Genomic DNA, 19,248 nt, shown 5'->3' on the forward strand with positions numbered 1-19,248 from the left:
TCCGACATTTTTGCTTTCATTCAATAAAATTAAAAAAAATGTGAAAATTATGGCGTTTGACTTTGTAGCAGGTTTTTTTTATCTCACCCTGTATAGCTACGTTGGAAAAGATCAGAATCAAATGTTATCAAAATCCAATTAAACTATTATTCCATATAGATTTATTGGTTCCTACGAAGATCCTTAATATGCCAGGTCTTGCAATCCCTCTAAAGTTTAGAGGGATTCGATTTAGAGAGGGAGAGAGAGAATTCTTCACTGGTAAAATTAAAAACAAAAATACCCTACGATGTTATTTATTATAAAACAAATTTATTTTCTTAATACTAATTACATACATATATTTAAATCTAAATTTTACTAAGTCCACCCATTTTAATTCACAATATTATGCGTGATCCATGGCATATAATAACTAACATGGGTATAGGCACCAGGTAACGTCGAAGTCAGCTTACACGCATTCCGACCAATTGCCACCACCCCATACTGGATGAAACGCCTTCGATTATTGTATGGAGCAAATTGTATCAACGGTCCACCGCTGTCACCGCGACATGTATCGCGTCCAAGCTCTTCGTCCCCAGCACACAAGTAACGAAATTTACTGGCATCAATCGAATAGGCTTCGCTGCATTTATTGATGGGGAGTTGTTTTATTTGCGCCTTAAGTAAAACATCCGAGGCATGGCCTAGAGGGGGAAATGGTATTTTTTCAAAATTGAGAGAACAAATATTTTGAGAATATTATTACATACCGTCTTCCATGTAGCCCCAACCAGCAATTAGGAAATCATCATCGGTCTGAGTCCACACAATATTGGAATAAATTGGCAGGCAAATGGGTTCAATGTGTTCTGGAGGGAATAAAAAAATATTAAAATTGTTAATTTCATACAAATGCAATGGAAAGGGATAGAGAGAGAGAGAGAGAGAGAGAGAGAAATAGAGAAAATACAACGAAGTTAAAGGACTTCAACTCTTGCTCTGTCACAGTACTTGTAAGAATACTATCAAGGCCCAAGCATTGTTTCCGAAGGAATGGGTCAATATTGTCCATTTCGTATCGGACCTACATAAATATGATATATAATATATTGCGACCTACCAGGTTTGGACTATATCAACTACTTCCTTCACTTTATATGACAGATGTGATAATTTTTAGATAATATTATTAGATTATTTAATATGTCCGTGAGGTACCAGATTTAGTCGGCCGAAGTATTAAATGTTTATATTCATGTACAGATAAGAAGTAAAAAAGTCAAGTCATACATATTTATACCCTCAGCTAATGTTCGATTATTTAGGTATATTTTGAATTCTGTTATCATTATTCAAATTTTTAATAATTTTCTATGTAGATTGGTAATTTTCTATGTAGCCCGAAGGAACGGGCTAATTTTGTCAATTTCGTATCTGGGCTTAATGAATATAATATAAATATTGCGACCTTCCAGGTTTAGACTATATCGAGTATTTTCATTTTATATGAGATACGTGATACTTTTTAGAAAATTTTGAAATGTGCCGGAGGTACGAGACCTTTGCTCTGTTCCACAACATGTAAGAATTTTTTAATTTTTTCGATTTTATAAAGGGAAGATCGGTTATCGTATTAAAAATTGTTCTTGCAGTTGTGGAACAGACCAATAGTTAATCGAAGTATTCCATTTTCACACTTCATCTAATACAGATAAAAATATTGACATGGGCAAAATGACAAGAAAATCGAACATTTATATCCAATTTTATTCGAGATCATAAATTCCACATTCATATGCGGTTTCTGGTTGAGAGAAATACCCTTGTCCAGCAGTTTGTAAACAAACAAAATGATCGTGTTTACTTGCCAAAGAGATCAGCTGGAAATGTGCACCTTCGGTTGACCACCAGAACTCAAGCGCCGGCCATGGTGATGGTGTGGACAGCCATAACAGCCGATGATCGCTTTCCGCTCGAATTAATCGACCGTGGTATCAGAATAAATGCCGAATATTATCGCGAAAATATTCTGGAGGGTGTATTAAAGCCTTGGGCACGCAAACATTTTGGCCCCAGACATTGGACATTCCAACAGGACTCAGCAACACCGCACTCAGCAACCCAAGAATGATTACAAAATGAGGTTCATCGCTCCATTTCCAGAGCACAATGGCCACCAAAATCTCCGAATACCAATCCGTTGGACTACTGTGCCTGGAGTATTTTGGAAAGCAAGGTTGCAAGGTCAAGCAATCGCTTCGCGGAAAAATTTCGAAAATTTTATGCTATTTTCGACAAAAATGTAAAAATTATAGCGCTTGACATTGTTGCAGCTTTTTTATCTCACCCTGTATTTAGATAAAGCAAGTTGTAAAGAGTTGCTGACTTATTTCGCAAGCTATGACAAATATAAGTATTGAAAATTATGACCTTTTGTGGGCGGGGATCCAGAAGGGTTGGCAGATATCTATCATCTTCACAACAGATCTTTCGTTGGCAAATATGTTTGGATGTGTGGAATTTGAAGAGGGATGCTTATGAAGAGGATGCTTATATTGCTGTTTTAGAGCGTTTTGTTTTCTTTTTTTAATTGAAGAAAGAAGTAATTTTCCGATTTCTACCACCACCAAGTCTGAATGGAATCGGAATGTTAATTTAGCGTTTTATGAGCTTCATGGATATTCGAAATATAGACCCTTTGTGGGGAGGTACCAGAAGGAGTGGACCGATATATCCCCTCTTCTCAGCAGATCATGTGTTAATAGAAATAATTCGATGTGTGAAATATGAAGACAACCAGATTCCTATTTCGCATTTTATAATCGTTTGGTTATTCAAAACCTTGATCCTTTTTGGGGGAGGTACCAGAAGGAATGGTTGGATTTCTACCATCTTTATAACAGATCTTGTGTTGATAGAAATATTGAGATGTGCCAGGGCTGAATGGAATCCAATGTTAATTTCGCGTTTTATGAGCTTCATGGATATTCAAAATTTAGACCCTTTTGTGGAGAAGGTACCAAAAGAAGTAAACCGATATATCATATTTACACCAGACCTGGGGTTATTAAAACTATTGAGATGTGTGAAATTTGAAGACAATCGAAGTCTTATTTCATATTTTATAAGAGCTTACTTTGGTTGAAATAATGGGGTGTGTGAAATATGAAGAGAATCGGATGCTTATTTCAGATTTTATAATCGTTTTAGTTATTCAAAACTTTGACCCTTTGAAAATCGGACTCTTATATCATGTTTTATAAGAATTATAATTATTCAAAATTTTGACCCTCTGTGGGGGATGTACTTGATGGATTGGATCGATATTGTCCATTTTCACACCTGACTCAGCACTGATATAAATATTAGGATTTGCCAAGTTGAAGAAACATCGAATTATAATTTCTCTTTTTGTGCAGTAAAATATTTTTTTGAAAATTACGACCTTTTGTGGAGGAAGTATCACTAGGAGTTGTCCGATATTGCCCATCTCCGAACTCGATCCAAGTTTGACTATTATATTACAATGTACGAAGCTTGGGCCAAATCGTATACTCCCTTCGAAAGTTATTGTGCGCACGAGCCAAACAGACGAACGGACACCCCTAGATCGATTCCAAATGTCCTGAAACGGATTTGGTTCAAAGAGACCTATGGTCTAAAACAGTAATTTCGATGAGGCACGTTTTGGCCGTATCAAATGATATATACTCTGTGTCGCCATATGATTGAGGGTATAAAAAATAATCATTGCTCTCTGCCAGAACCTGCAAGGATCTACCAGTTTTGTAATTTTTTTCGATAACAAATAGGAAAAACGGGTTATAGCAGTAAAATGTTTTTCTTGCAGATTCTGGAATGGAGCACGGTTTTTCTGAACCTGAAATTTACTCCGACAACCGATTTTCCTTTATGAGATCGAAACAATTAGTACTATTTATTAAGTGCAGGTTCTGGAAAGCAACTGCATATGGTATAACAACTCAAAAAATTTTTGTGGGAAAATGTGAAATGTCCGTCATTTCCACTGTTTTCATTTTATCGTGGTAGGGGGTATACAAAGTTCCTACCGATTAGTTCTTAATTGACTTCTTTGTTTTCCTACTCACTTTTAAATTCCACATTTCGATCCAATTTGATTAGGGCAATATCATTGACCCGTTCACGTCTATTGTATTCCGGATGCAATATAGTTGTTTCTACACCAAAATTTTCCGCCGGCGGGTTGCATTTCAATTTTGGTCCCATTTTCATACAATCTTCTTCGGTGGAGGTGTTATATTCGCCCAGGCGTACACCAATTCTGTTCGAAAAAAAGATAATATACACAATTATTAAAATGTAATACATTGTGTGTTCTCGAACGATAAATTCTGATTTTTTTTTTTTAAATTTATAAAGCAAAACATTTTAAAAATTGCGAAAATATAATCGTGTAGATTTTGAGTGGGAGCAAATTCAATGGTTTTCAATGTAAAATCCCCAGGAAATTATTTATATGTCATTGTCAACATTTTGAATTATTATTTCGAATTCCAAACGAAAATAATACAGAGAAATTCGGAGGTGTAAATTCTAATTTTGTAATCTAAATTTCTAATCAATTTTAAAACTGATAAATGTCGATAAATATTCAATATTATTCAAAATATCCAATAATTATCACTTACAATGGATATGCAATTCTCAAACAATGTGCTGCTGTCAGTACATAACGATTCGTTATCAATGAACCACCGCATCGGAATTCTTCACCCGATGGACCCTGATAAATCAACAGAGCCATCCATGGAAATTCGGCCAACATTGTGATATTACCGCCGGCAATGCGATTTCCATTATCTGTGCCACAGCGTTGGCCACTTAGGATATCGAAACCTATATGGGATAAATAATAGTGAAATTGAAACTGTACTATTTAATGGAGAATATTTTCAATACCTTCAACATTCAATTGACTATGAAAATCTTGCATGGGATTTAAATACAAGTTCAAACCATTTCCACTCCTCTCTTTAATTGGCGCCGTCACTATTGTCTCCGGTTCACAACAATAAAGTATCTGGAATTTACAGAAATTTACATTGTTATAACTTAACTTAGGGGTTATAAGTTTCTGAAATTAATAATTTGAAGAAATCCATTTCAGGACACCTGTTTCAATCCGACGTCGTCCAAAGTTCGTACATTATCAAACTTAGATTGAGATAGGAGTTAAACAATATCGATCCACTTCTTCTGGTACCTGCCACACAAAGGGATCAACAATGTTCTTCATCCGGCTTTTGTTCAAACTCTGTCACTTATAATATTTCTATCATTGCTAGGTCAATTTAGGACTATTCGTTCAATAGAGGATCAAATTTTTATACCCTACACCACAAGGTGATCAGGATATTATATCTTTGTGCAGTTGCTAGTAACAGGCAAAAGGAACCGAGATAGACTCATAGTTCCTTTTGATGATCTGCATAGAATCACATTCTGAGTCGATTTATGCATGTCCATCCGTCCGTCTGTCCATGTATTTTTGAAAACAAAGTACAGTTCGCATTTATTATCCGCTCCAGATGAAATTTTGCACAAATCATTTGTTTGGCCCTAGGACGAACTCTATTGAAATTGGAGATTATCGGTCAAAATTTAGATATAGCTCCCATATATATCTTCGTCCGATTCCCTTTTTATTGTGCACCAAACGTGTAATATCAGCCTGAATAGTATGGAATTTTGCACATACAACCGAATTGGACCTGAAAATAAGTATGCCAAATTTGATCGAAATCGGTTCAGATATAGCTATAGCTCCCATATATATTGTTCATCCGATTTGCTATTTTTGTCCTCCGTAGCCATAATATGCACTCTGTAACAACAATATTTGGGGAAATATATCAAATACAGCTCAGAAATACCTTTGCTAAATTTTATCGAGATCGGTTCAGATTTGGACATAGCTCCCATATATAACTTCGTCCGATTTACCTTTTATTGTGCACCAAGCGTCTAATATTTGTCCAAATGGGATGGAATTTGGCACTTACGACCGAATTGAGTCTAGAAGATAGTATGTCAAATTTGGTGAAGATCGGTTCAGATATAGCTATAGCTCCCATATATACTGTTCATCCGATTTGTCATATTTGTTACCCACAGCCGTAATATGCACTCCGTAATAACGATATTCAGGGAAATATATGAAATACAGCTCAGAAATACCTTTGCTAAATTTTATCGAGATTGGTTCAGATTTGGATATAGCTCCCATATATAACTTCGTCCGATTTACCTTTTATTGTGCACCAAGCGTCTAATATTTGTCCAAATGGGATGGAATTTGGCACTTACGACCGAATATCGTATCGTATATTCCCCATATAGCGGAACCTCCCTATATTCGGTATTCGATGATTTCAGATACATTTTTCAATGGAATTATCTAAAAATCCATATTAGAACTTCTTTCTAAGAAGAGACATGTCTGTATAGGTCCACGATATCGTATAGCCCACACACAACGCTACCCCTCGATATTCGATATTTTGACGATTTAAGGGACATTTTTCACTGGAATTGTTTCTTATTTCGTATTTGAATTTCCTAATAGGTACTATAGTGTATAACAGGAAATTGTCTATGCAGATCCAGGTCTTTGTATAGCCCCTAAACATCGGAACCTCCCCATATTCGGCATTTCGATCATTTTAGCCACTTTGTTCAAGGGAATTGTTTCAAATTTCGTATTTGAAGTTCCTAATGAGAACTACAGCCTGTGACAGAAAATTGTCTAAGCAGGTCTTCAATTTAATTTACCGATATATAGCCCCTAAATATCGGTACCTCGCTCTATTCGGTATTTTGATGATTTTTATTATTATTATTCACCGGAATTTTTTAAACTTGGTATTTGTACTTCGTAATAGGTACTATAGCCTGTGACATAAATTGTCTATGCAGGTCCACGTCTTCGTATAGCCCCCATATAACCGTACCTCCCAATATTCGATATTTTGATGATTTTAGCGTCATATTCACCGGAATTGTTTCAAATTACGTATTTAGAGTTCGTAATGGAAACTACAGTCTGAGACAGAAAATTGTCTATGCAGGTCCAGGTCTTCGTATAGGCCCCATATATCAGTACCTCCCTATATTCGGTATTTTTACGAGTTTAGGTACAAAACCCACCGAAATTGTTTGAGATGTCGTATTTGAAGTTCGTAATGGCTGCTACAGACTGTGACAGAAAATTGTCTATGCTGGTCCAGGTGTTCGCACAGCTCCGATATAACGGTACCTCCCTATATACGATATTTTGATGATTTTAGCTACATTATTCACCGCGTATTTCAAGTTTCAAAATTGAATATGGTAATGGCTTATGACAAACAATACCTATGTAGGTCCACGTCGTATAGACCCCAATATAACGGCTATATTGGGTATTTTTAAAATTTTAACAGAAATTTTTAAAGATTTTCTTTTTTGAAAATTTTCAAATTCGTTTCAAATGGTGGAGGGTATACTGCTTTTTAACTTGTTTTATTTTTTAATTACTTACCAAATTATCATCTGTTTTGGGACACTGTGCACGCTTTATATACTCCTGTATAGTTGGTGGTAAATTGCCACCGTATTTTATATCCCATTGCTGAAATAGTGAACATTTTGAATAAGGGACACAAAAACCACTGGAATTGAGCGGGGTGAGGCATGGTTCTTCTGCACCAAAAATAAAAACATAATATTCCATATTTTCAATTAATTTTTGGTTTAATATTAATGTTTGTAGTCAATTACATACCTTGAGATCTAGAATTAATTTCAGTTGTTTCTGGGGATTCTCTTGGAGCAACTGTCGTCTTCGGACTTGTATCATCTTCGTGTATCTAGAAAATTAATTATGTGGACTTATATTTATTTTAAATTAATATTGGATGGGTTGAAGAATGAATTTTCATGAGCTTCTTAAGAAATAAGTATTTTTAAGAAAATCTTTAATTGATTTCATTCCCAGCAGCATTACTAGAGATTTAACTTTAGTCATATACAGACAAACGTACTTACCCGTAATTGTAACATTAAGTGGTTCACCAAAAAATTCGCTTAACACAAAAATCGAAACTAGGAGGAAAGTCCTCTCCATTTATGCAATTTTTGTGGATTTGTTTATACCCTAACTACAGGTTATATTCCGTTTGTAACAATTCGAAATATACATTTAAGACCCCACAAAGTATATACAAGGTGAGATGAAAAAACTGCAACCAACTTCAGACTGTTGTCATTTCTAAGCCACCCGTCCGACAGCTGTTAAAATTATTCCAGTCACAGCTCAATCTATTGATTAAAAGCGTACAAAAGCATTTTTGTGAAAATTTTCCAGAAAAAAAAAGTTATTCGTGATGGAATTTGTATATTTGGCTGAAAACCAAAAGTGGCTATCGTTAGAGCACTCCAGAATCTAAATGTGAATAAATCTTTTGTGTCTCGTACCAACGCTCGTTACCGTGATACTGCGTACCCCGACGTCAAGGAAGTAGACGGAAGAAAACAGCAACATCAGCATAAATGGTTCGAAAAATGAAGAAGCGACTTGGTCGAAACCCGCGTCCCAGTGGCCGAAAAATGCCTCGTGAGCAGAACATATCGCAATATTCCATTCGGCAAATATTGAATAATTAGCTCAGGGTAAAGCCATTGAAATTCTAGAAGGTGTAAAAACTTACATCACAACAGAAAGAAAATAGACTTAAAAGAGCTAAAGAGTTGCCTCGATTGGCCGAAAGTTGTGAACTGCCGAATTTGGTTTTCTCCGACAAGAAAACATTCGTTGTCCAGCAGTTTGTAAACAAACTGAGGTCAGCTGAAAAAGAGGTCAGCTGAAAAAGAGGTCAGCTGAAAAATGTGCACCCTCGGTTGGCCACCAGATCTCAAGCGCCGGCCATGGTGATGATTTGGATTGCCATAACAGCCAATGGTCGCTCTCCGCTCGTATTAATCGCTGTGGCATCAGAATAAATGCCGAATATTATCGCGAAATTATTCTGAAGGGTGTATTAGAGCCTTGGGCACGCAAACCTTTTTGGCCGCAGACCTTGGACATTCCAACAGGACGCAGCATGCGCCACCAAAGAAAGGTTACAAAATGAGGTTCTTCGTTTCATTTCCAGCTCACAAAGGCCACCAAAATCTCCGGATACCAATCCGGAGTACTATTGTGTCTGGAGTATTTTGAAAAAGAAAGGTTGGGACTAAAAAATACCAAAGTGTCGATCATCTCAAGCAAGCGTTTCGCCGGGAATGGGCCTAAATACCGCAGAGCAAAATTCGGACAGCGTGTGACGGTTTCATTGGCTGTTTCATTGGAAAGGCCATAACTCTTGTCAAAGGTGTCCAATTTGAACGCAGCACGTGCCACCCAAGAATGGTTACAGAATGAGGTTCCTCGCTTCATTTCCAGTGCACAATAACCACCAAAATGTCCAGATACCAAGCTGTTGGACTATTGTGTCTAGAGTATTTTGGAAAGTAAGGTTGGCACTAAAAAATACCAAAGTGTCGATCACCTCAAGCAAGCGCTTCGCCGGGAATGGGCCAAATTACCGCAGAGCAAAATTCGGGCAGCGTGTGAAAGTTTCATTGAAGGTTTGAAGGCTATAATTCGTGCCAAAATGTGACCAATTCGAACAAAATCTAAACTTATTCTAAAATTTGATGCTATTTCCGACATTTTTAGCTTTCATCTAATAAAATAAAAAAAAAATAAAAATTATGGCGTTTGACTTTGTTGCAGTGTTTTTATCTCACCCTGTATTTGCATTTACAGTGGCTCACAAAATAATTCGTTTATTAAAAAAATTAATGTGGGATGTTTTCTATAAAAAAAATATTTAAGGGATTTCAGCCTCTTTTTCTAATAATAATTTTGAAAAATAATCAAGAAAATTTCAAACGTATGCTCTGTTCCAGGACCTAAAAGAATCTACTACTTTTGCTATTAATGTGTTTCTATTTTTTTTTTTCGATATAATAAATTAAAAATAGGTTATGGAAGTAGATATTTTTTACATTCTTGCTGTTCTGGAACAGAGTACTAATTTTATTTTTTCATTTTTTTTTTTTAATATTAGACGAATTTTTATTAACGTTGAATGAAATGTTTTATCGTTGAAACATAGATTTCTACAATTTTTTATCGTTTTAAAAATATTTTATTTTAATTTAATTTTTTTTTTTTTTTTTGAAAAAGTTGTCCAAATAATTTCGTCAAAATTACTCTGGCCTTACGTGATCTGTTATCCATTGCATATAATGAGAGACGTTGGCATAGATTCCCGGGACATTTCGTTCACCGCAATTCGAAACGCCAACCGATACCACACCGTACTGGACAAATCGAGACGAGCCATTGTAGATGTCGGTGTAACCCAGCGGCCCGCCCGAATCACCTTTACAGGTATCAACCAAATTTTTAGCTCCAGCACAGATGTGAGTACTATTTAGCTGATAGGTTAGGCCAAATGGTCTCAAATAATTTTGACATGTGGCAACATCAACGTGCGGTACTATGGCAACGCGCAGAACATCCGAAGATGCTCCTACAAATTTAAAAATAGTTATTTAGTCATTAAAATATTTTCAATTTTAGCATCAATACCAACCTGTTTCGGTTCTTCCCCAACCGGATATTACATATTGTTCATGTTCGAGTGAGCGCAGATTCTCATATATGGGCAAGCAAATTGGTTTGATGTGAACTTGAAATACACGATTTTTTGCAATTGGCTAAGGCTTGTTAAGAATATGAATAAAATTGGATACTTACCATCGGGCGCCACTTTCCGCTCTAAACGTAATAAGGCGATGTCATTGTAAACCGAACGATAGTTTTCATGCAGAATAAAGTCCTGAATGCCCACTTCAAGAGGCTCAGGGGCACATGTTGTCTTTGGTCCCAATTTAACGCAATCTATGGCAGTACTCTTTCGATGTTCTCCAAGGCGTACGTACATTCTAATTCAATTAATAAATTAAAAACAAAAAATAAAATTAAAAACAAATCCGACATCAGGTCATTTTTTGCTACAGAAAAAAATGCAAACCCCATGTCTGAGTTCACTTTTTTCTATAGAAAAAAGTCGGACCTCAGGTCTGAGGTCACTTTTTTCTATAGTGAAAAAATTCCGACCTCAGATCTGGGGTTACATTTAAAAAAAAAAATGCGACCTCAAATCTTAGGTTACTTTTTTCTATAGAAAAAAATCCGACCTTAGGTCTGAGGTCTTTTTTTCCTATAGAAAAAATCCGACCTCAGGTTTGAGGTCATTTTTTTCCTATAGAAAAAATCCGACCTTAGGTCTGAGGTCATTTTTTTCCTATAGAAAAAATCCGACCTCAGGTCTGAGGTCATTTTTTTCCTATAGAAAAAAAATCCGACCTCAGGTCTGAGGTCATTTTTTTCCTATAGTGAAAAAATCTGACCTCAGGTGTGAGGTCACTTTTTTCCTATAGAAAAAATCCGACCTCAGGTCTGAGGTCACTTTTTTCTGTAGTGAAATAATCCGACCTCAGGTCTGAGGTCACTTTTTTCTATAGTGAAAAAATCCGACCTCAGGTCTGAGGTCACCTTTTTCTATAGTGAAAAAATCCGATCTCAGGTTTGAGGTCACTTTTTTCCTATAGAAAAAAATCCGACCTCGGGTCTGAAGTCACTTTTTTCCTATAGAAAAAAATCTGACCTTAGGTCTGAGATCACTTTTTTCCTATAGATAATAATGCGACCTCAGGTCTGAGGTCTCTTTTTTCTATAGTGAAAAAATCCGACCTCAGGTCTGAGGTCACTTTTTTCCTATAGAAATAAATCCGACCTCAGGTCTGAGGTCACTTTCTTCTGTAGTGAAATAATCCGACCACAGGTCTGAGGTTTCTATAGTGAAAAAATCCGATCTCTGGTCTGAAATCACTTTTTTCTATAGTGAAAAAATCCGACCTCAGGTTTGAGATCACTTTTTTCTATAGTGAAAAAATCCGACCTCAGGTCTGTGGTCACTTTTTTCTATAGTGAAAAAATCCGACCTCAAGTCTGAGGTCACTTTTTTTCTAGAGTGAAAAAAAAGACATCAGGTCTAAGGTCACTTTTTTCTATAGTGAAAAAATCCGACCTCAGGTCTGAGGTCACATTTTTTCTATAGTGAAAAAATCTGACCTCAGGTCTGAGGTCATATTTTTCTTTAGTGAAAAAATCTGACCTCAGGTCTGAGGTCATTTTTTTCTTTAGTGAAAAAAGCCGACATCAGGTCTGAGGTCACTTTTTTTCTATAGAAAAAAATCCGACTTTAGGTCTGAGATCATTTTTTTTGCTATGGAAAAAAATCCTAACTCAATTCTGAGGTCACTTTTTCTATAGAAAATCGGACCTCAGGTCTGAGGTAACTTTTTTCTATAGAAAGTCGGACCACAGGTCTGAGGTCACTTTTTTCTTTAAAAAAATCCGACTTCAGGTCTGAGGTCACTTTTTTCTATAGAAAAAAATCCGACTTCGGGTCTGAGGTCACTTTTTTCTTTAGAAAAAAAATCCGACTTCAGGTCTGAGGTCACTTTTTTCTTTAGAAAAAAATCCGACTTCAGGTCTGAGGTCACTTTTTTCTTTAGAAAAAAATCCGACCTCAATTCTGAGGTTATTAATTTTTAATTGTTCAAAATTTTTCTCCTAAAAATAATTTAATATGGCTTTATACTCACATGCTCGATTCCCTTCCTCGGACGCAATGTGCAGCTGTCAGAACATGCTCTGTAGAAATGTTAAGCGAAAAAATTACAAGTTTTACAATAAAGTATTTATTGTTTATGAAACACATACGTTCACTTATCAGCGAACCCCCACACTTATACGGATCGCGTTCATCATCGTACACCAAAAGGGCCATCCATGGATAGCCCATTAATTTTGCCTCATAACCATATGTAACACGATTGGTGAGATAAATACCACATTTTTGTTTTTCCAGCAGGGACACACCATCCGGATTCAATTGGAGTTTTGATGGATCACAGCAGATATGAGCCTTGGACGAAAACGAAAATCAGTATTGGCTGGCCATTAAAATTTCAGAGATTTTCATTCTCCTTACCACTCCCCTAAAGGTACCGCAATGTAAACTTTGAATCTCCTCGCGTTCAGAGAATGTTATCACCCGACCACTTTCCCGTAGTTGGGCGAAAAAATCAAATGCCGGCTTACATGATTTGACCGGAACACATATGCCAGCCACATTATCGGTTGTTGTACATGGCGAGCCATATTCTGATGGAAATGAATACCAATTTTAGTATTTTGTTTTCAGTTGCAAGTATTTGTTACTCACCACATAAACCCTGTGATATCAAAGAGAGAATGATAAATATTCGATACTCTTTCCTCATTGCCTATCAGCTTTCAGTTTAAGATTGTAGTTTATTTATATTTTTAAATAATATCGTATTATTATAAGGTATAGATTTTTTAGGACCAAAAAACGGCACCAACCAATTCTAGCAACTGTCGATAGAAAAACACAAGTTAAAAAGTATCAGTCGGTCTTGCCGACAGATGTAGTATACCTCAGCCAATGTTCGATTATTTAAATATATTTTGACATCTGTTATGATTATTCAAATTGGTGGTTTTGAAGGAATGGGCCAATATTGTCCATTTCGTATCAAACCCAAATAAAGATGATATAAATATTGCAACCGCAGACTTTTTAAAAATGCTGTTTATCAGCCGTTATTGAAGGTCATAGATTAAAAAAACATTATTTAACAAGTAAAAAAGCTGTAAGTTCGGCCGGGCCGAACTTTAAATACGCACCACCATTCGGAACGAATTTGGCATTTCTCAAAAATGAATTTGGACATAAGCGGCCTTTCAACACATTATAGTGTTGTAGGATATCACATGATCGGCCCTGCACGACGAAAAGTACGTTCAGTTTTATATTTTTTTATGATCGTGACGTTTTTTACATTTTTTATGGATTTCATTTTATATTTTTAAAATATCGTAAATGTTGGATATTTTGTACAAATAGTTTTTTTCATATTTTTTAAAGATTGGGCATATTTATATTTTGTAAAAATGTATATATTTATTAAAGGTCACGGTTTGTTTATACCCTCCACCAAGTATGGAGGGTATATTAAGTTTGTCATTCCGTGTGTAACACCTCGAAATATACATTTTAGACCCCACATATTTTTGATCAGCATAAAATTCTATGTCGATTTATCAATGTCCGTTCGCCTGTCCGTCTATCCGTTTGTGGAAATCACTCTAGCTTCCGAACGAAATGAACTAAGTTGATAAAAATTTACTCAAATGTGTATTATGTCTGCAGGACTTTTGGTATTGAAAATGGGCTATGTAGATCCACGTCTTTGTATAGCCCCCATATAACTGAACCCCCCGATATTCGGTATTTTGATTTTAGCGACATTATTTACCGGAATTGTTTCAAATGTGGTATTTGAAGTTCGCAATGGATACTACAGCCTCAGACAGAAAATGAGTCATATAGGTCCACGTCTTCGCATAGCCCCTATATAACAGTACCCTCCGATATTCGGTATTTTGATGATTTTAGCGACATTATTTACCGGAATTGTTTCAATTTGAAGTTCGAAAAGGATGCTATAGTATAAGCCAGAAAATGAGCCACGTAGGTCCACGTCTTCGGTACCATATAACGGTAACCCCTGCTATTCTGTATTTTGATGATTTTAGCCACATTTTTTAATGAAATTTTCTGAAATTCCACACCAGGAGTCCCTTCTGAGTACTTTCCCCCTGAAAGAGAATTGTCTATATAGGTCAACGGTACCCCCCGATATTCGGTATTTTTATGATTTTAGCCACATTTTTCAAGGAGTTCTTTTTGAGCACTTTACCCCCTGAAAGAAAATAGCCTTTAGAGGTTCACGATATCGTATATGCCCCATATAATGGTACCCCCGATATTCGGTATTTTAGTCACATTTTCAACGGAATTATCTGAAAATCCACACAAGGAGTTCCTTGTGAGTGTTTTACCCACTGAAAGAGAATTGTCTATATAGGTCCAAAATATCGTATAAACCCCACCGATGTTCGGGGTTTTGATGATTTTAGCCACATTCTCTAATGAAATGGTCTGAAAATCCGCACAACGAGTTCCTTGTGAGTACTTTATTCATTGAAAGAGAGTTATCTATATAAGTCCACGATATCATATAGTCCACATATAACAGTACATTTTTCAATGGAATTGTCTGAAATTCTACACAAGGGGTTCTTTGTGAACACTTTACCCCTGACAGGGAGTTCTCTATAAAGGTCCATGATATCGTATGTCCCCCATATAACGGTAACCCCCGATATTCGGTATTTTAGCCACATTTTTAAGCGGAATTGTCTTAAATTCTATACAAGGAGTTATTTGTGAGTACTTTATCCCTAGACATAGATTTGTCTATATAGGTCCACAATATCGTTTATCCCCCCATATATCGGCACCTTCCGAGATTTTAACAGAATTTTTAATGGATGTTATTTTTATTTTTTGAAAATGTCCTAATTCGTTCCAAATGGTGGAGGGTATTCAAAGTTCGGCCCGGCCTTACTGCTTTTTTACTTGTTTTCTTTTACAGTATTTTTAAATATCGGATTTTTCATATTTTATTAAAGTCGTTTATTTTGAAGCCGTTTAAATTCAGAATTTCCGTATAAATATAAAAATTACTAAAAATAACTATGTTTATATCCAAGGAAATTCCAAGTTACGGAAAGTGCAAATGGGCAATTTCATTTAAAAGTTTTAGTCATATTTTCCACATGTGCTTCGTCTACGTCTGCCATTCAAGTGCTCACCTATATATTTTAGGACAAATTTAAATCTTTTTATTGGTTGAGGATAAAAATTCGCCATAAATATTTTCAATCGAAAATGCAATCGCTGACCACTTGAGACGTATTCAATACATTGTTTTCATGTTGATTGATACCTGTTTTATAAATACACACACAATTATGATATATTTCAAATATTTCGCATTTAAAGGTCATCAATTTCACATTAATTAAAATTTCATGAAAACAAATTTTAATGAATTAATTAGCTGTGTCACAATTTATGCACAAACATTTTTTATTTTTTCAAAATTCTCACAACAAAACAAATCGTTCACGTGTGTTTCCCCATCAGCACAAAGTCAATCATTTAAATTGGTTGTTTATGGATTCACAAAACAAAACAAAATAAATTGTTTTTTTTTTTATTTATTTTTTTTTTTTCTCAAAGTTCTTATAAAAATATTTCTATAATTTCTTCGTTTCAGTTCTTGACCGCTGAGTGTTGGACGAGAGACTACCGGTTTTAGTCACTGAACTTGCTTTTGTATATGCAAAGCCGGCACTTTCCGATGCGCTTGAATGCCTAACACGTTTCTCAGTGCTCGCAATAATGGCTGTATTTAATTTATCCAAATCCATTCACAGTTGCAAATCGCCGCTGAAACGGGTTATCAGACCAACTAAAAAAACCAAAGCTCTGTGGCAGTGGTGTTGATAAAAACAATATTTTGAGTTGAAAGGAAAGGAAGAGGCCAATATATATATTTTTATAATTTAAGAACATTTCCGTAAGGAAAAAATGGTTCCTCAGATGTTTATCGAAGTTTATGTGGTTTTCCGAAACCATTTTTAACCATTAGTGGAAATTCTAGAAATATGGGGAAATTCATTATCTTTGATTTATTATGGAAATACTAGAGGTGTTGAGACAAAAAAGCTTTCTATTAATATCTTCTTTTCTTTGAGATGGAAAATTATGAAAGATGGATGAGTAAATGACTTATAAACGAGGTAATAACGAAATAATGGTTTTATACCTCAACTCTCTTTAAAATCGATTTAGCGGTATCTGCCCGTTCCTCTGTCATGCTGGTTCTCGAAGGGAGTATCAATTCGGCATGTCGTATTTTTATTTATAACCAAACCTAGATCAAGGTCGACCTAAAACCTAATTCGATTGCAAAATATTCTTAAATAAAAAAGTAAATAAATAAAAAATAAATAAATAAAAAAAAAATAAATAAAAAATAAATAAATAAATAATAAATAAAATAAATAAATAATAAATAAAAAATAAATAAATAAATAAAAAAATAATAAATAAAAAATATCCTTAAATAAAAAATATTCTTAAATATTCAAAATTTTCTTAATTAATTTTTTTTCAGTTGTAATTTGAATTATTCCATTTGTAATTCTATTTTTGTAATTTTTTCTTCCTTTTTCAAATGGAACAATTCGAATTACAATTAGAATAATTCGATTTACAAATGGAATAAATCGAATTACAAATGGAATAATTTGAAATATAAATGGAATCATTCGAGTTACATTGAAAAATTCTCGAATTCCAATTCAAATAATTCGATTTACAAATGAAATAACTCGAATGACTCGAAATACAAATGGAATTCTCAAATTACAATAAAAATGTTTCGAATTACATGTGAACAAGTAAAAACGTATCAATCGGTTTTGCCGGAAGATGTATACCCCAGCCTTGAGTTATGATTATTTAAACTATTGACCTATTATGGGGGAGGTTCCGAGATAGTTGACCAATATTTACCTATTCGTAGCTGACCTAAGACTGATAAAAATATTACAACGTGCCAGATTTGGACTATTTTGACTACTTCCTATACTTTATGCAACTTCTGGAAAATGTGTAAATATGGGTGAGATAACAGTTATAACAGACCAAAGTATTCCATTTTCATTTAGATTTAGCAAGTTGTAAAGAATTGCTGGCTTGTTTCGCAAGTTATGACAGATACAGGGTGAGATAAAAAAAAAACCTGCAACCAACTTCAGACTGCTGTCATTTCTAAGCCACTCGTCCGACAGCTGTTAAAATTATTCTAGTGACAGCTCATTATATTGTTTACAAGCGTACAAAAGCATTTTGGTGAAAATTTTCCAGCAAAAATGTTATTCGTGATGGAATTCAAGCGTGATAGTGTGATTTTTTTATATTTGGCTGGAAAACTTCAAGTGGCTTTAACGAGCTCTCCAGCATTTAAATATGAATAAATCTTTTGAGTCTCGTACCATCGCTCGTTAACGTAATACCGGTAGGGTAGCCCGACGTCAAGGAAGTGGACGGAAGAGCAGAAATGCCTCGAAAAGTAAAAAAGCGATTTGATCGAAACCCACGTCGCCGATGGTTGCTCTCCGCTCGTTTGAATCGACCGTGGCATCAGAATAAATGCCGAATATTATCGCGAAAATATTCTGGATATTCTGGATATTAAAGCCTTGGGCACGCAAACATTTTGGCCGCAGACCTTGGGCATTCCAACAGGACTCAGCACCATCGCACTCAGCGAGGTTCCTCGCTTCATTTCCAGCGCACAATGGTCACCAAAATCTCCGGATACCAATCCGTTGGACTATTGTATCTGGAGTATTTCGGAAAACAAGGTTGGCACTAAAAAATACCAAAGTGTCGATCATCTCATGCAAACGCTTCGCCGGGATTGGGCCAAAATACCGCAGAGCAGTATTCGGGCAGCGTGTGACGGTTTCATTGAAGGCCAAAATTCGTGCCAACTGTGACCGATTCGAACAAATCTAAACTTATTCTAAAATTTGATGTTATTGTTGGAAATAACATTTCATAACATTAAACATTAACATTTCATTCAAAAAAGTAAAAATTATGGTGTTTGATTTTGTTGCAGATTTTTTTATCTCATCCTGTATAAGTATTGGAAATTGTGACCCTGTGTGGGTGAAGTACCAGAAGCGGTTGGCAGATGTATATCATCTTTGCAACATATATTGCGATAGTAAAAAAGTTTGGATCTGTGAAATTTGGAGAAAGTTGTATACCCATATCGCAGTCTTTGAGCGTTTTGGTTTTTTAAAATCTTGAACTCTATGTTGGGGAGGTACCAAAAGAAATGGTGCGATCTCTACCATCTTTATAACAGATATTGTGTTGATATAAATATTGAGATGTGCTAAGTCCGAATAGAATCGGATGTTAATTTCGTGTTTTATGAGCTTCATGAATAATTAAAATGTTTACCCTTTGTGGTGGGGTACCAGGAGGAGCGAACCGATATATCCCATCTTAACAGCAGATGGGTAGAATTAATGGGATGTGTGCAATATGAAGGAACCGAATGCTTATTTCGGATTTTATGATCGTTTTGGTTGTTCAAAAT

At 35.4% G+C, this 19,248-nt stretch overlaps 1 protein-coding gene across 1 annotated transcript in view; it reads right to left on the reverse strand.

The window, feature by feature from the left end:
• Window positions 1-320: 320 nt before the first annotated feature.
• LOC131803803 (transmembrane protease serine 9-like) overlaps window positions 321-19,248 on the reverse strand; it is a 30,018-nt gene continuing 11,090 nt past the window's right edge. The window contains exons 7-20 of the mRNA XM_059125519.1: window positions 13,356-13,365; window positions 13,122-13,294; window positions 12,851-13,055; window positions 12,733-12,781; window positions 10,817-11,004; window positions 10,653-10,748; window positions 10,279-10,589; window positions 7,793-7,877; window positions 7,550-7,710; window positions 4,930-5,050; window positions 4,659-4,866; window positions 4,098-4,291; window positions 759-857; window positions 321-692 (exon numbers count right to left, since the gene is read on the reverse strand). Coding sequence (XP_058981502.1) covers window positions 376-692; window positions 759-857; window positions 4,098-4,291; window positions 4,659-4,866; window positions 4,930-5,050; window positions 7,550-7,710; window positions 7,793-7,877; window positions 10,279-10,589; window positions 10,653-10,748; window positions 10,817-11,004; window positions 12,733-12,781; window positions 12,851-13,055; window positions 13,122-13,294; window positions 13,356-13,365 — 2,217 coding nt within the window. The 3' untranslated portion in view covers window positions 321-375. The remainder of the gene's footprint in view (window positions 693-758; window positions 858-4,097; window positions 4,292-4,658; window positions 4,867-4,929; window positions 5,051-7,549; window positions 7,711-7,792; window positions 7,878-10,278; window positions 10,590-10,652; window positions 10,749-10,816; window positions 11,005-12,732; window positions 12,782-12,850; window positions 13,056-13,121; window positions 13,295-13,355; window positions 13,366-19,248) is intronic.

This window comes from Musca domestica, unplaced genomic scaffold (genome assembly GCF_030504385.1).
Source record: "Musca domestica strain aabys unplaced genomic scaffold, Musca_domestica.polishedcontigs.V.1.1 33, whole genome shotgun sequence".
Classification (NCBI taxonomy): domain Eukaryota; kingdom Metazoa; phylum Arthropoda; class Insecta; order Diptera; family Muscidae; genus Musca; species Musca domestica.